The sequence below is a fragment of the Indicator indicator genome, chromosome Z, assembly GCF_027791375.1.
Source record: "Indicator indicator isolate 239-I01 chromosome Z, UM_Iind_1.1, whole genome shotgun sequence".
NCBI classification, from domain to species: Eukaryota; Metazoa; Chordata; class Aves; order Piciformes; family Indicatoridae; genus Indicator; species Indicator indicator.
In genome coordinates, this window is record NC_072053.1 from 23,232,577 (window position 1) to 23,250,826 (window position 18,250).

Sequence of the window (18,250 nt, forward strand, 5' to 3'; positions counted from 1 at the left end):
TAGGATGTCTAGACAGGGTCCCTTTCACTCCCCTCCTTCCTGCAGAAAAAAAAGGGCAGTGTGGGAAAAAGAACAAAGGGGACAGGATTCCTGCCTGTCTGGTAAACCAAGATGTTTATCTGAGGTGAGAGCACCTAAGAGGACCACTGCTCCCCCAGGTCCTTGCTTCTGCCTTTTATGGTTATGGCCTGGCAGAACACCTTTCCATTGGGCAGCTACACATTAACTTCAGTGTCCCATTGGACCAACTGATCTCTGGCAATTTGTATATATACAAGTAACTTGGTAGTCACCCTTGCCTTGCCTTGCTCAAGCCTGCTGAAACCTTGCCTTGCCTTGCTTCAAACCTCGCTTCAAGCCTCTTTGGACCCGTCTTGTAGAAACTGCCTTGAGTTACCCTGCCCTGCCTCAAGTGCCTGGTCCAGAGCCTGGGATAAAGCCATGAGACATACACATGCAAGTTGGAGAAGCCACAAGCCTAGAAGCTGAATTGAATCCACCTAGTCTGCTTCCCCTTGCCACCAGAATCGTGCCGTTCCTCAGTTTGCCCAGGAACCAAGCAAGCACCCCTCGCTAACTGCTGCGTTCTTGCCAGCAATCTGCCATGCCACGCCTTACAAGAGTGCCCCAAAACTAATGCAACAGCAGCAGCATCCCCCATGTGGGTAAAACTAGCTGTGAGTAATTAATTCATTGCCCTTTGGGTTTAAAGGTTCTTGTTGATCCTCCCCCTGCTGTAATCAAGCACTACCTGCTCTCAGGGCCCTCTTCTTTCCAAGTTGTTGCCTCCTAATTTGCATAGAATAGTTTATATTTGCCCTAAGACTGCATATTCCTATTGTAAATATATCTTCCAACCATACAATCCTATTCAACGAGTTTTGGCATATTTATATTAATAAAGGGTTACTATTTTTATTAATACCCATTTGCCATATTGTTTATAATTGTCGTGAGGGTAATTAATAAATAATATTCCCCCCCGACCACAACACTGGATCTAAACCACAACAAGCAGCTGAAAAAAGATCTGTTCTATGAAGCTGTCAGTACCATTTTGACTAGCAACTTAAAACTTAAGTATATTTCCATCACAACAAGTATTTAACTATGGGGAATCTCATTTTTCAAAGGCAAAGAGTAACACCTGTGGGGTAAGCACCTACCACAGATCTGGCACTTGTTACTTTAATTAAATTTGCATGAACTAAAAACTGTGTACAGCTTTTAAACTCCAAATTAGAATTTCATTCTTTTCCTTGGTGGAAGGAGGAAAGCAAGCATATTAGGCTAGCCTCTAATAGACATCCATAATAACTAACAGCAAACTGTCAAATTTTCACACAGTAACAGAATAAATTTAAGATGTTTTTATTATTATTCTATGGTTTTTGGTACAGCACAAAACACTTATTAGAAAGAAGCATCAGAGCCTTACCTTGGCTGAGTGTTCCATGGTGACAACCACTTTGGTCTGTGCACTGGATACCAGGTCCATGGCACCTCCCATTCCTTTCACCATCTTACCCTAAAATTAAATTTTGATGTAAATACAACATTCTTACTATATCACACACACAAAAAAACAAAAAAAAACCCCAACAAAAGATACAATCTATTGTTTGCAATGACAGCCCAAGATATTCACCTCCTTCTGCACTGAAAGTCCACCGATTTCATCAATGCCATGTACAAACACCAAGAGAGCTCCACCAGAGTGAAAACAGCTGTCTCATTTTAGGCTCCATATGATAGGAGAAGAATGATGACTAGAATAAGAAACTATTGCCATGGTTGTAACTCTGGGATGTAACTTATGACTGGGTACTACCATTGGCTTAACGGAAGCTTTAACACTAAGGCACAATTAATTTAGTTCCAACGGTTCTGACACTGTAAAAGTTTTCTTTTTCTTATTGATAGAAATGTCATTATTTACTCAAAACAAATCTTTGCTTATTGTCCTGGGTTAACACAGCCCACACTCACAAGCCTTTCCCCTTCCCCCTCACCTCCTCCCTGATGGGGGAGTGTGGAAAAAAACGGGCCTGAGAGGCAGAGTTGTTAGCTGAGATAAGGACAATTTACTACTCTATTGCAGGGACATCATATTACACAAAACAGGAAGAAAAGGTACCAACTGGACAGAATCCCACATAAATGCAAAATGAAACCAGAAACGAAACGGGACAGACCCTGGCCCAGGAACCAGGGAAGAAACACAAAAAACCTGGAACAGGAAACTTTACAAACTATAGGACATGTTGTAACTCCCATGAACCCCAGCCAACCCCTCTCCTGTCATGGAGTGAGAATGATGTTCAGCATGGTGTGGAATATACAATCCGGCTTGCTCTGCTGCTCTGTGCCATGGGGGCGGCAGGGTTCCTCTCCCACATCCCTACTAGTGGAGCCAGGCAGCTTAAACCAATACACTTACGAAATGTAGTACATCTCAGCACTCTCCCATCGCCAGCAATTGTTCATATCCCTGTATCAGCACAAGTAGATTTTTTTTGTTCTATTCCAGATGCCTGTGGCTATTATACCAGAACACAGGCAAATAAACTAATGTGTACAGTATTCACATATGTTTGTCTCTCGGTCCAAGCAAAGCTTTCTGTCTTTGTTACTTATTCTGAAGAGCATCAGAATTGGACCTGTTATCACAGCACATTATAAAAAGTGTGTCAGTGTGAGCTGAAATTCCCCCCCCACCAACAATAACCAGGCTAGCCCAGTCTGGAAGCAAATGAAGGCTGTATTTACAAGCAGATGAAATGCAATGAATATGTACAAATATACAAAATTCACAACACTTACAAATATATACAATCAACAGAAAAGCACAACCAAGCTCCCTTTGCTTCCCCACAAGGGGACCCTCCCAAAGGGGGCCTCTCTCTCTCCCAGGAGCTTTCCCCCCAGACCCCCCTGAACAGAGAAGCAGAGTTTGTTAAGCAGAAAGTTGTTAACTTAGCTGCCAAGGTCAGTACGTGTTATCTTCAGCCAGAAGAGAAGAAGAAACAGCAGCCAGACAGGCCAGCAACTGCCCCCACTGCTGAACGCAGAACGTGCAGAGTGCCCACTTTGTTTTGGGTAATAGTTCTTAAACATTTCTATCTATCCAATGGAAGTGTTTAGAACAATCGTTATTTTGCTTTCTTACACCCAATAGTGACTTATTTACATTCTTTCACTTTCTCTGTTCTGAACTTTGCAAGGAAAAACTAAAAAGATGGTTTCAAACCATCACACACATGTATTATGGCTCAGTGTTAATCTAACTATATTTTTACTTTATGTAATGCTGCAGCATTCAACCCCTGCTTGCTTCCATCACCTTAAACTGAACACATTTCATCTTAGAAGGTAAGAGGTGGCACACTTCTGATGGAATTTGACTGTAAGTACAAAGTTCTGTCAGTGTCAGCAGAGTAGCAATTTTTGTACAACAAGCACTGGACCCCAAAAACCAAACAAGGAAGCACCATCCTATGCCACTCTGGAGATGCTGAGGAGGGCAGCAACAAAAATAGAGTATCACGGCATCTACACGATAGGGTATGTTAGCAGGAAACACAAGGCAAAAATTTTTACAGGTTAAAATGAATTAATTTCTGTCCCAAGTGTTCTGTGTTTGCTCTCTTCTGATTGATTATCATCTGCAATTAAAATAAATTAAGTACAGTAATATGATGCATGCTCTTTTATGTATTAAACATAAAAGTATAGTTAATCTACTAGAAAACTTCCTAGTATAAAGCTTTTCTCTTACACTTCATTTTTATTAGCCATGTGATTCACTACCTTACTAGTATCGCTACCTATGGTTCATAATATAAAACATATGGAAAAGACTTGTCTCATTAAGGTGCCAGGCCAGCAAATTACTGCTCTCTCAATCATAATGAAGAGACTGTATGCACACACACCCTCCCCTGTTTGGACAGTGAAAAATAAACTAAATTTTTCTGTATCTATAAACAACTCCTTTGGAATTCCTCAGGTCAGGTAATTATTTAGTATCAATCATATTAATTAACATTATTCACTGTCCTTACCTTCTTGTCAATGCTCACGACCATTCTCTATCCTACCTGGAAACACAGACCTCTTACACAGACAGCAGTGACTTCTCACCTGCCTGCCAGAGGCTTACTGACTAGGTAATGCAGAGTAGCTGAACACAATGGGTTATCTTCTCAGTAACTCAGAATATGTTTGTATTGAGGATTATGCTATTGGAACATCTGTCCTGATAATGCCCTTAGTTAATTTTTCAGACCTTGTAGTTCTATTAATTAGTACAGATAGGAAAATATCTGAATAAATAAGTGCCAAGGAAGGACAATGACAAATCTGTCAGAGAAGCTGTCACAGAACACTGAGGGAAGAGATTTCATTCCTAAGCAGGGAAGTGCCATTAAGTTGAAGAGAAAGACACAGGGAGCTTTAAGTTACTGTATCTGTTCCTCCTCTTTAATCAAGTATTCTCATCACTGCAGGATGCCTTATAAAGCAAATAAATTAAGCATTAACTCCAATTAGCAAAGTAATTACATCTGTTTCCTTGAGGAATATCCTAAGCATAAGAGCCTTACATCACTGTTTTAGTTTAATACTTTGCATGTAATAGGCAGCCTGCCAGTAATATGTGATCTGTTGTGAAAATAAACATTTCATCCTCCTGAAGACCAGTTGCAACAGACACTTCTGCAGTCAAATCTCTGAAAAAACAGAAGCTGGCTTTACAGTGAATAGTAGGTAAAGTGCACTTCAATACACTTTTTTTTTTTACTTATTTTTGATTGAACAGGGCAAACTACAAGCAGTAAAACTTTTCACTCTTGGTTTCTTGATAAGGCATTTCAGCATAATGCAATAATCAATACAAAACTCAACTGTTTTAAAAAATTCATAAAACTAAAAAAGAAAAAATATTTTTCAAAAGAGTATTTCAAGTAAGCAGCTGTTTAACTACATAAAGTACATCTGCAGGTTTCCTGCTCGTTCTTGAGAGGTTGGTATGGTCCAGGATTTGCATGTCCTCCCCTCATCTATTTAAGACTATTTTTATTAGTTTCCAATCACATTAGTGCTGCTAGTTTAAGAAACCAGAAGGAAACACTTAGATCAGTAGTAGAGCACTGGTAATTTGAAGAACTATCATAAAGCTCACTTCATCAGCAAGAGCTTGAAATGAGAAGAAAAGTTTTATGAATTAGTCCTGCACTTCATGGGAGGTCCAGCGTTGGCAATACTTAGAGTTGGGCAGAGGACAGAAACAAACTGACAGTTTATCTGTAGCTTCTCAGTTACTGTAAAGGGCCCATATTGCAGGAAGGAATTCTTCTTTTTCCCATGATGCCTTATCAGTTCCTGCCACATTTCAGTCCAAATAATTTTGGGGCGCCAAGAAATTGAAAGTGACAGACCTGATTTTTTTTTTTTTAATTAAGTTATTTAGCTTTTTTGCTTCTTCACAGCCATAAGCCCATGTAAAATTAGTGAAATTTCTTACAATGCATACTCATTGCAAAATTTTGGTATTGTAGTGATGAGGCATCTTTAAGAAAATATGAGAGAAGGGTACATATTTTCTCATTTGATGTCTTCATATCTAAACATAATTTGACCAGCAAAAATGCAACACTGAAGAGCCTAAGAAAGGAATTCATCTTAATAGTAACACTTAAACAGAAGCATTCCTGTTATTTTGCTCACCTGTGATATCCAAGACAATCTGCTGCATTCTAGCAGAAGCTTGTGAGTACTCCAAGGTGGGCAAGACAATAAAGATATTTTTCAAGAAAATGTGAAGTTTTTCCACAATGGTATCACAGGCTAGAAAGATGCTACTGCAAGCAGGAAACTATTTCTAACAAAATCCTAAAAGACTAGAAGAAGTGGTTGAGATAAAAGAGGAAATCTCAGGAGTCTTCAAATACTCTTAAGGTCTTGAATCAATGATGGTGTATTACACCTTTCCTCTAAATTCCCAGGGCAAAGGACTTTTTGTCTATCACTGAATTTTACAGGTGCTCCCTACATCTTAGGATAAAATGCATCTGAACCAATCTGTTTATGTTATAAGAACATAACATATACCACATTAAGAACAAACACATATATATACCATATATATATATATATATATATTATATATATAAGAACAAACACATACCACATTAACAGTACAACAAAGCAGATGCTAATGACATGTTTGAGAAACCATGAAAACTCACTAGGGGTAAATGAAGTGTTTGAAGGATTAGAATGCATATGGAAATAAAAGCTTGAATAATTCCACTTAAAACTGAGTATCAAACAATATCCAAGCTGAAAATGTATATTCACTTGCAAAGGAACTGAGCCACTTCCTTTTTAAGAGTTCTTGCCCACATTGCCAACTGACCTAATATTTAGTCTGAAGCTTCTTCCATTAAAGAATACATATGCCTCACACTATGCTAAAAGTTAGTAAAACTGCTACTTCAAAAACTCTCAGAAGATAAAGAATGCTGCTAGTTTAAACTATAGTTCTCTTGTAGGCTTCCCATTCAACCTGAATTTTCAGGCACCCCCGTACAAGACCTTGAACAATCTACCTGGGATGACAGAGCAAAGATTTGAAGAATGACACTATGATTTCTGATGGCCACAAATGCAGATGTAGTGGCAGATACAGAATCCACTGCCATTTGCAGCTTCTTCATGAAAGGAAATAATTATAACACACTAGGGACAGATATTAAAATTCAGAGCAATAGGAACAGTATGAATCACGCATAATTAGTTTCTAATTAAGGGAATGAAAGGTGCAGTTCTGCCACTTGTCCACTAGATGGAGACTCGACAAGATGCTTGGTGGCTGTAACTATATACAGAGATATTTACAATGTTATCAAAAGGCAATTCAGTCTGGAATATCAGGCGGCCAGGCGCAGGCACTTTGAATAGAATGTTACTGAATGCTGCACACATGAAAAGATACACTGTGTCTTTTTAGCGAGGCAAGTTGTTGGGTTACACTGGCTGCTCGCTGTCTGTCAGCCCGGAGCTGGTCCATCTGGGCAGTGACTTTCTTTCTCCTCCCGCCTCCGCGAGTGGGGCAAGTTTCCCTTCTCCTTCCTCAGAAGGGGCAACTTTCCACCGATTGGGGGCTTCCCTTGGTAGGGTGGTCCCACGGTGCAACTGCGGCGACTGGGGGGAGCAGGATTGGAGTGGCTCCCTGAACAGGGTCGGCCTGGCAGGGCCGGTCTGGGGGAGTGGTCCTGCGTGGTGCGGCTGGGTCCTTTGGGGTCGGCCCTTGCGATTGAGGTGACAGTTCCCGGTGGGCGGGATCGGCCGTCTCCGATCCCGGAGATGGGCTTCGGGGAAGGGGTGCGGTGAAGCGGCGCTTCCCCTCGGCTCGAAGTGAGCTGACTATGCTGATCTCAGCAACTGCTTCCCATTAAGGTGACAATGCAGTCCTTGGCTTGATCTCAAAGGAGAGGATGTCCTTCTCTCTCTCTCTCGGGAAATCCCGGATTACATTACCCTAACAGCACAGGGCTGCGGAGCGGCAACAGTGGGCGGCTTCTCTTATCTCCCGGAAACAGCGGGGTTCATGCAAGGCGTGTTGCTGCTTGTCAGCTGCTTATGGCTTGTAGCAGATGTGCTGGACCACCAGGCTTGGGCTAGTCCCTCTCCTTCTGGGCTAAAGCTCACCCTTGGGACTTCCAGTCCTCTCAAAGATGCAACTGGGCTTACGACGCTGGCTTTCTGTAGCTTTCAGCGAAGGGATCTCCTTTGCGGGTTCCTCGAGCATCTCAGGGAGCTGGCTTCTTTCCGTGTTGCAGAGACCTCCTCTACTATGCATGCATGTGGGAGTGAGAAGACTTAGAGGTGCTGCGAGCTTATGTAGCTCGAGCAAAGCGAGGGAAAGCAAAAGGAGAAAGCAAATTGGTAAATAAGTGGAGTAGTACTTAAAGATTTCTCGAGGCTGGATCTGGCCAACAGGCACACTTGTCAACAACCTGCTTCAACCTTTGGAAAGGATGAAGCTAGAATTATGCCCTTAGATGGAAAGAGCACGAGCATGCCATGTGATGGGTGCTTGTAGTTGTTTACCCATTATGAGATAGGCTGGTGCCTGGGCCTTTGTCCCCGTCTCCTGAAAGCAGGGTGGAAAGAGGGGACTTACCAAAACATGCTGGGACAAGTTTGCTGGTATTTGGGGGCATATTTCTGGGCATATGGTGCCTTTACCACACTCTGGAACCATTCCAAGCCAGGTCAGATGGAGTTTTTAGCAACCTAAGCTAGTGGAAGATGTCCCTACCCTAGATGAGCTTTAAGTTTCCTTCCAACCCAAATCATCCTATGATTCCTATGATGGCTAGATTAGATTTTATTCTGAGCATATCAATGAATAAACATTACCAAGAAACACAGCATAATTATTAACTGGATTTTTGAATGAAGAGAGTTCATAATAGAGCAACATAATAGAGCAATAGAGTTAATACTGGATGAATGCAACAAAGCTAAGCCCACTCTACATGCACAACAGGGTGAAGATTTTTTTAAAAGGATGTCCAAAATGATGACTCAGTTGTATGGCTTAGGAATACAGAAAACTACATCGTTTTCAAGACTGCTGACCAAGTACTTCCTAACACACACAAAATGAAAATCAAAATTTAAAACTACCATTATATTTTTTTTTAAATAGAGCGTAAGTTCTAGCAACTAATGCTTCTTGGCAAAATTTGTTAATAATGCTTCCCTAAAATGTAGCACACACAAATAAAAGCTTTAACTATATATTTTTACTTTCCCTAACTAGAAAATGAAAACAGCATAAAATATGTGCAAAGAAAATTGGTCAATTTTTATTCCTTTACTCTCCCATAAAACTAATTTGAAATAACCATTTACAAAAATTTGAATGACTGAGTGAAATTCAAATGAATACACTAAGAAACCACATCTGGGGAGCAACTCAAAACAGTCTGTGACATGCTTCAGTGAAATGGATTTGCTTTACAGTGATTAATGTTATTTCACTGTAATAGGACAGTTAAGCTTTCAATCTACCTTCGCATACTCTGTTCAAAACACATAGCATGTAATAATTAAAAATCACTGTCAACAAAATACTACTCTTGCTTGAAAGTGATGGTTCCGTATAGAAGTCACAATTATTACCACTAACCCACAGATCAGGAGTCTTCTGACTTATGCTCATATTTTCAAGACACAGAGAATTCCTTCACCTGCTCTCATTATAGAGGTGCCTAATGCATATCTGCCACTTCCCACACTGAAATTTTAAAAGATTATGCATAAAACATCAACAGTGAGCTCTTACTCATTCCATGCAATCTGAAGAGAAACAAACACAAATAACACTGATAGAAACACCCAAAAGGTGGAGGAATTAAAGCTAGCACAATACATTCCCCTTCTCCTTTGAGGACTCTTCTAATGGTGGCAATTACAGGCTGCAGGGGCCCTTCCAGGCACATGTTTGTTGGGAGAGAAGCAAAAAGATGATATACTACTGTAGGCTTTGTTCCAAGACACATCTACAAAAACCTAGTATATCTCTTTGTAATATTTAATTGAAATGTAGATTTCCAAGAAGACTCTATGTAACAGGAGATCTTCTCCTTTGTTCAAATACTGTTGTAGAAGTCCTACTCATGTTCTACACATCAAGTAACTTCACATTTCTACTAAGAGAAAGTGAGTCACTAAAAGTCACAAGCCTGCATATTTTCTATTCATACAGAATTCAGTTAATTTGTAGTGCTCAATTAATTTCACAATTAATAGTTGAAATATGGTTCTCAAAATTTCTTGTAAAACTTGAAACAAAACACTGACAGCTTTATGCAGTAAGTGCAACAGAAATAATAGAAGAAGAGAGTTAGTAGAGAAGTGTGTTTGGGTTCCAAAGAAAGTAAGCTCAATGCAATGACACTCCTATCCGAGCCACGTGACAAATAAGCCTGCAACAGGGCTCCCTGAAGAACACCTACAGTGCTTCAGGCATTCAGAATTAGACATCCTTTCTCCCATCATCAAAAATTGTAATTTCAATAAATCACTCAAGAATAATTTAAGAAAATCTTCTGCTGTGGAGCCCTTTGCTCTCAGGTTTGGCACTACAAATAAGGAAAACAAACCCAAAAAAGGCTTCCACAGTCATGTACTTAGCCAGCCTTTGCCAGTTTAATTTTTAAGATGTCTTTACCAACAAACATGCTTTTAATCTCATGGTCAAAAAGTCCAAAACTGTGTAAAAGATGTAGTTCTAAGCTCTGTAGAAAAACTACCTATAATGTATAAAATTATATTCTTTAACACCTAAGATTATACAGAACTCTACAGATGGTAAAATAAAGTATTTCTTTCTAAATTTGACTTGAGTTTCCTCATGTCTTTTTTTCCAATAATCCTTGACAAAGCTGAGAAATTTTGTATAATTTTCTTTCAATTTATTTAATTATTTACGCTTTAGTCCTGCAAGTTTAGGTACTCCAAGTCAGAGCATTAAAAATTAAGGCTGCTTCTTCTGAAATTCAAGGATTTAACATATTTTTCAGTGATATGGATAGTGGAATTGAGTTTGTGGATGACACCAAGCTGTGTGGTACAGTTGACATGCTGGAGGGAAGGGGTGCCATCCAGAGGGGCCTGGACAGGCTTGAGAGGTGGGCTTAAAAAAACCTCATGAAGTTCACTAAGGTGAAGTGCAAGGTCTTGCACCTGGGCTGGGGAAATTCCAAGCACAAATACTGGCTGGCCGAGTGGAAGGCGTCCCAGTCTATGGCAGGCGGGGTTGGAACTAGATGATCTTGAAGATGCCTTCCAACCCAAACCCTTCTATGATTCTGTGACGATTTCTTTACTATTCCAAACAATGATCCAGATTTATGTACCCAAACTGCATCATCCTGTGCAAATTACATCGCTCCCTTCCTCAAACAGCTAACTGCATTACTTCAGCTATCCAAACATAAATTCTATACTACAGAAAAAGAATATACAAAGCTAGAGTTAATTTTCTTGCTCCAAATTGTATTTGGTTTATATTGTTTATAGGGAACTACTATCAGTCTTGACATCATCCCTGAGCATGTTGCATTTTAACCGAACTGGTGGCCACTCACCTTTGAACTTAGTGGTTTAGGAAATTGCCAGCTTTTGTGGCACCTTTGGATGTATCCTGTCTGCCCTATTGGACTTTCAGATGTCCAGTTTACTTAATCAGCCCTCTATATAGCTAGTACTAGCCATTCTCCCCCAAATCCTACCAACAGCCAAAGAGACCATGCCTTTAAAGTCTAAACAAAACTACTGACTACCTCAGCCTTCATCCAGAATCACAGAACCATTCAGGCTGGAAAAAACTTGAGTGAGCAGTGAGAAATACACCATCAGACCATGTCCCTAAGCACCACATCTATAGATCTAGAGGAAGAAAGACTTTCCCTTGGTTGAGGAGGACCAAGGTAGAGATCAGTCAAATAACCTGGATATCCACAAGTCCATGGGTCATGATGGGAGGAAGGAACTGTCAGAAGTCATTGATGGGCAGCTCTCCATCATCTTTGAAAGGTCCCGGAGAACAGGTGAGGTGTCTGAGGACTGAAGGAAAGACAGTGTGACTCCAGTCTCCAAAAAGGGCAAGCAGTAAGACTCAGGAAAGTACAGGCCAGTCAGCCTCACCTCCATCTCTGGAACAATGATGGAACAGCTCTTTCTGGGTGTCATCTCAAAGCACATGGAGCAAATTAGGGTTATCGGAAGTAGTCAACGTGGAATTGCCAAGGGAAAGTCATGTCTGACTAATGTGACAGTCTTCTGTGGTGGACATCTGTAACAAGTGGTGCTCACCCCTGGTCAGTACTGGGTCCAGTCCTGTTCAATGTATTCAACAACCTGGATGGACAGAGTGTACCCTCAGCAACTTTGCTGATGATACAAAACTGGAAGGATTGTCTGATGCACCAGAGACTGTGCTGCTATCCAACGTGATCTGGACAGTGCTGGGCAGAGAGTAATCTTACGAAGTTCTACAAGGGCAACTGTAGAGTCCTGCACCTACGGAGGAATAACCCCGTGTACCAGTCAGGTAAGGGGCTGACCTGCTGGAAAGCAGCTCCAAAGAGAAGGACCTTGGAGCACTTGGTGGACAAGTTCCCCATGAACCAGCAATGTGCCCTTGTGGCCAAGAAGGCCAAGGCATCCTAGGGTACACCAAAGAGTATGGTCAGGAGGCTGAGGGAGGTTCTCCTCCCCCTCTACTCTGCCCCAGTAAGGCCTCATCTGGATTACTGTCTCCAGCTCTAGGCTCCCTGGTTCAAGGACAGGGAATGCAGGGAACTGCTTGAGAAAGTACATCAAAGGACTATGAAGATGATGAGGAGACTAGAACATCTCTCTTATGATGAAAGACTGAGGGACTTGGGGCCTTTTAGCCTAGAGCATTGAGGGGGGATCTTATCAATGCTTATAAACACTGAAAGGGTAGGTGTCAGGGAGATGGGACCAGTCCTTTTCAGCAGTCTTCAGTGACATGACAAGAAGTAATGGGTGTAAACATGAACACAGGCAGTTCCATCTAAACATGAGGAGGACCTTCTTTACTTTGAGAATGGTAGAGGACTGGAAAAGGCTACCCAGATAGGTGGTAGAGTCTCCACCCACCTGGATGCTGTGCTGTGCAACTTGCTCTAGGTGAACCTGCTCTGGTGGCAGGGAGTTGGACTAGATATCTCCAGACACACCTTCTATCCCCTATCATTCTGTGATTCTGTGATGTTTTGAATTATCTGCACAGGTGATGACTCAACAAGTTCTTGCAGCCTGTCCCAATGCTTGACAACCTTTCAGTAAAGAAATCTGTGCTAATATCCAAACTAAACCTCCACTGGGTTTCCTCTTGTCTGTTCACTTTTAACTTGTGAAGAGGGACCAACACCGACCTCACTGCACCTTCTAGAGAGCAGTAAGGTCCCCCCTCAGACTCCTTTCCTCAAGGGTAAACAAACCCAGTTCCTTAGCTGCTCCTCTATATCCTTCACTGCCCTTCTTTGGACACGCTCTGCCACCTCAATATCTTTCTCCTAGTCAGAGGCCCAAAACTGAACACAGTATTTGAAGTACGACTTCACCAGTGCTGAGTAAAGGGCACAATCACTTTCCTAGTCCTTCTGGTCATGGCATTTCTGACACACCCAAGGATGCTGTTGGTCTTGGAGCACACTGCTGGCTGTTATTCAGCTGTCTGTCAACCAACACCACCAGGTCCTTTTCCACAAGGCACGTTCCAGCCACTCTTCCACAAGTCTAGTGGAAGACTAGTGCCACAGGGATACATTTTAGAAGTTCTCCTGTTTTGTTTTGACCTATGCCCAGCCTTTGATACATGTGACAAAAGCAACTGTAGTCATGTACCTCTCATTAGGAAGGCTGCAGAAAATAAAGCAGGGTACTTCATAGTAAGGTATAGGTTTCATAAAATGCTTCTGTTCTGAGGGTCTCAAAAAGTCATCATTAAAAAGGAGCTACAAACAAAGCAAATACAGGCAGTAAGATGTGCAGTCAATCTCTCAACTTTTAAAATCCCAAGTACAATGATTTAAACTGCCACAGAAGCCAGGACAGGTGTGACAGTGCATGTTCATGCTGCTGTTCTGGAAATGCAGCAGTTTTTGATTGTAGCTTGAGACACACATAGGTTAGGATACTGCGTCCTTCACTCATGAAGTGAAATGTGGTTCCATCCAATAGCTCCCAGCAGCCATGGGCTTGGATACTGCTCTGCCTGTCTGCCCTACTCCACAGCCAAGTCCTTAGTGTTTCTCTTCTAGCTCTCTTGGCCACCTTCTCCCATCTGCACTCTGTCTGCAGGGCCTACTCAGAAATTTGCCATCTCCTTGTCCTTTCCCTCCTCAGAAACCCTCTTGTTAGTCGAGGAAATAACAAAGGGAGAAAGACAAAAAGCCATTAAGTAGTAGTGCTTAATGGAATAAAACTACCAATAAATGCCAGTGTTTAGGAAGTAACTTCTGCCTAAGCAAACAGCATTCTTTAGTGCATGTAGTTAAAATATTTTCCCTTTCCTCTTCCTTTACTCATGGGATTTTCCTCTCCATTAGACATTAGCTGATAAGAGCAAAGAAAGGGACGTGATTATTGCAATGAGCCTTCCTCAGCTCAGTTCCTAACAGTAAGTGCAAGTAAATAAACATGGACACACTAGCACTAAAGTGTTATCAAGCTCTTATGGGACAGAAAGGATAGCTTCACGATGGTACTTACTCAAACCACAAAATTCAGCATTATCCCTTGCCCCTGAAATGGCAAACACCATCAATCCATGAACCCAAGCGCTACAGTATGCAAGAAATTCTTAAACCAAACTTAAACACAAAGTTAAGTGAAAATCATATACAGCAAATACAGCTTGAAGTTTCCTTACACTATGAGCTTTTGGCAAAGTTGATCTTTGTATCGCCCCATCCAAATCATGTAACTAAGAAAAGATGCACCTTGCTCATAATTCAACTTAACTGACAATAACATACCATGTGATTTACAGGAAAAGCAGGAAGATCTGAAAGTCTAAGTGCTGGTTAGTCCCATTTAAAAAGCCTATGCTGTAGAACAGTAATAACACATAAGTAAAGCAGATTAAGGATCATCAGGACCAACAGGTATCAAACCAAAGTAACCAAAGAAAAATAATTGCTGATTGGAAAGGCTCCTGACTTGCTTTATGGGGGCTCTTCAGGCATATTTACTCACAGTCAAGACTAATCACTGCAAAACATATTTGCGGGCAAAGGTTACTAAGAACATCAATCGAGGATAGCAAACAGTCACAGGGGCCTATGTGGTATATGCTAGTAAAAAGATATACCTCAGAGATAAGAAAAAGACATATTAAAGCTACCCAAAGTCCTATTTTACAGCTTCATGTTTTGAAAACATACCTGTTATTCATAAATTTGGGGCTGAACATAAAGAAAAGGCATCTTTATAATCAAAATAAGCAACTCCAGATACGGCAAATAATACCCTTGACATGGATGCAAAAGTAAAATCAGCATCTAGCAGAGAATATAAAGGACTGAAATGAGGAATATGCACATCTACACAGTTCTGAGAAAAACTTAAAATACAATCTCAGAAGGCAAAGTGCTGGTTTCCTATTCTGATAGTTCAGATCTTGAAAGACACGTCACAAAAATTGTCCATGAAAGAATTAAGTTGAACTTCTGTAAGTATTCTGAAGTAGAAGTGCACAAAGCTACTGGAAAAGTCAGCATTACTCAGTCCCTGAAAGCATTGCATGGTATTGTAGGTGTTCTTATTGCCTGTCTCTGTGCCTGTCTCTGTGAGTACTGTTCAATTTAGGACAAAGCCAAAGCTGAGTTTTTAGAAGCAGTTTAGAAAAATGTTTTCTTCAACACAGATGTTACTAGCAAGTTGAAAATAACACAAAAATAATTCTATTATTTTCTAATTGTGATAAAACTTTGGAAACTGATGCTAAAGGAATCAAAAAAGCTCTGGATAGTCAACTAGCTATATTACAAAAATACTCTTAAGTTTTAAGTTTATATAAATACAGGAAAATTTGAATTTTCACATTTCTCTAAAGATAAATGTACACGTACCCTGAACAAAAATTTGATTTTTATTCAATCCTTAAAGAGCATTGAAACATACTTCATTGTATGAAATATAAATACATGTTTGTCAAGTTTAGAAAAGTTGGGAAGCATGACTAAATTTGTCAAGCATAGAAAAGATAGTCACAAAAATAAACAAAAGCTGGCATGAGAAAATGGCAATACATGTTGATTATAACTGCAAATTGCACTTGTTTTTTTTCCTTTAAAGGCCCGCAACTCTATTTACAAATATTATAATGAAGAGCAACTGCAAACACTGCTAAAAATCTTTGAAACATAGCAGGAAAATCCCAAGACAATGAGAGTGGAGGTCAAAACAAAAATAAAACTGTAAATACTGCACAACGGTCTTTAAAAATTAAAAAAAAAACCAAAAAAACCAACAAATTACAACACCACCAAACAAAAAACCCAAACCGAACCAAAAAAAAAACCCACAAAATAAAACCCCAACAAACCAAAAGCAAACAAAAAAAACCCCAAAAGCCACCAGCCCACCTCAAGCAAAATGAAATCAAGCAAGAAAACAAGTAGCAACTTCTCTGGCTCATGACACTGGCTATCAACAATGATCATGCTAGTCAATAGGTTTTATGTTCAGCACAGATGTAACTGCATGAAATTCTATGTCCTGAGATACCAATATGGTCAGTGGAAACTACTGAGATTAAAAGCTATCCATTGATATTTCAGGAGTGCTTTTCTTCCAAAAATTTCAGCTTTGTGAGCTATCACTGGAGGTGCACTTTTGTGGTTTACTTGGAATCCTTTAGAGCAGGAATCCATTTTTAGTACTTGTTCACTTGGGTATTTTGAAGAATACTTGTCTCACCACTTCAATTTACAAAAGTAACAAAAAAGCAAACAGCAATTCTTCCTACCTAAGATTCAACCGTCCTCCTGATTTCTAATAGTCTTTTCAGAAAAATCTTGAGTAAACAGAAGACTTTACCAGGTACAGAAGCATTTCACTGTTTTTGTAGGATCAAAGGACTGTCAAAGAAGAAAATCTCAGGAGTTAAGCAATCTGGAATATAAAAGATTGTCTAGGCACATAATAACTTCTGTTTTGAACAAGTATAAAAAGAATGTCAGTCCAAGGCAACTGAGCTAAATAAAACCTAGAATTTATCTGACAATTGAAATAAAAGAATTATTAGATTAAAATATACTTGAACTGTGCCTATAAGAAAATCTCTAAAGAGTTCATAAAAAATATTCAGTTTATGCTGTCCAGTTTACCTTTAAGTATTTTTTCTGGTCTATCTTCAAAGTTTTGACAGAGAATGTAATAACTCAGAATAATTTTTAAAAGCCACTATGCATACAAGTAATTTCTATTTGTGTAAGTGTCACAGCCAACACAAGTTCATGTGAAGGAAGTGCTTTCACAGAAGCAGAGCTACTTTGTCCAGTGAAAGAGAACAGAATTTCTTAGACTGACATGAATGAAAAAAATTCCCACTCAGCTTGTCAGAGACAGATCCTCGCAGTACTGGACTGACAGTGTATACTACTTAAATTTAGTTATGTCAGCCACCTGTAAAAAAAACATAGTTTACTAAATGTAAGAGATTTTTAAAATTTAAAATACATCATTAGAGCTTGGGTGACTTTTTGTACATTTGAGATACAAGTGAAGTTCTATTTCAGTTACCCAAGGTTTCAGCTCCTTTGAAACTTACACTACCATACTTTTGTCTCAGCTTAAATAGCAAGCTTAATGTTTAAAATGTAATTTGATTTATCCTTTATATTTCAAAGTGTGCATGGGTTTCTCCATACAGGTTGGTTTCATTATTTTGGATCGTAGTAAGAAGTTCCTGTAACTCAAGACCAAAAAAAAGAAATTGGAATTGGGCAATACAATACTAACTAGTACTACCTTCATGCACATCATACTTGGATTCCTACAGTATAACTGACCATCAGATTATGTTTAAAAGACAGAGTTCTATAGAAAGACATAAAACACCAATAGAAGATCAAACACAGGATTCCAGAGTGGTGTACTAATAGGAGAATTAATTTTCAGACCTTATTCTACACAATATTAACTGGATGACACTGCAATTAGAAAAGTCTTGAAAAATCCAGCATTTGTATTAGTGGTGTCTGAAATGATATAGCCAGCACTAGTTCATCTGTTCTCAGCTGTGCAGCCATAAAACCAGGTTGTGCTGTGAGAAGATGTAAGCAACACTGGCTTTTTATAGATTTATCTCCTATGTGCTATATTCCAACCCGGCCATAACCTTTCACATCCATCCCTACAATCGCTCACGCAGACACCAGGAATGGCACTTCAGATAATCCTTTCTCCCATATCTGCCTGTACAGATGCTGTCACACTTCAGACACTGCACCAAGACTTGTGCTCTCACAGGCCTTCATGGTAATTCACACAAATTCCTGGGATGAGCTAATACTTCTCCAACAGACAGAGTATGAATTTGGGGCTTTTTCTCCTATAGCCAGCTTTCGAATTTCAAAGACTTTCCTGAGACCTTTAGCACTGCTCATACACATAGAAATATGCCCCAGTAGCT

At 40.0% G+C, this 18,250-nt stretch overlaps 1 protein-coding gene across 2 annotated transcripts in view; it reads right to left on the reverse strand.

The window, feature by feature from the left end:
• Nucleotides 1-18,250, reverse strand: part of OXCT1 (3-oxoacid CoA-transferase 1) — a 94,216-nt gene that overhangs the window by 15,668 nt on the left and 60,298 nt on the right. For both annotated transcript variants that reach the window (XM_054398205.1, XM_054398203.1), the window contains exon 14: nucleotides 1,439-1,528. In XM_054398205.1, the coding sequence (XP_054254180.1) occupies nucleotides 1,439-1,528 (90 nt within the window). The remainder of the gene's footprint in view (nucleotides 1-1,438; nucleotides 1,529-18,250) is intronic.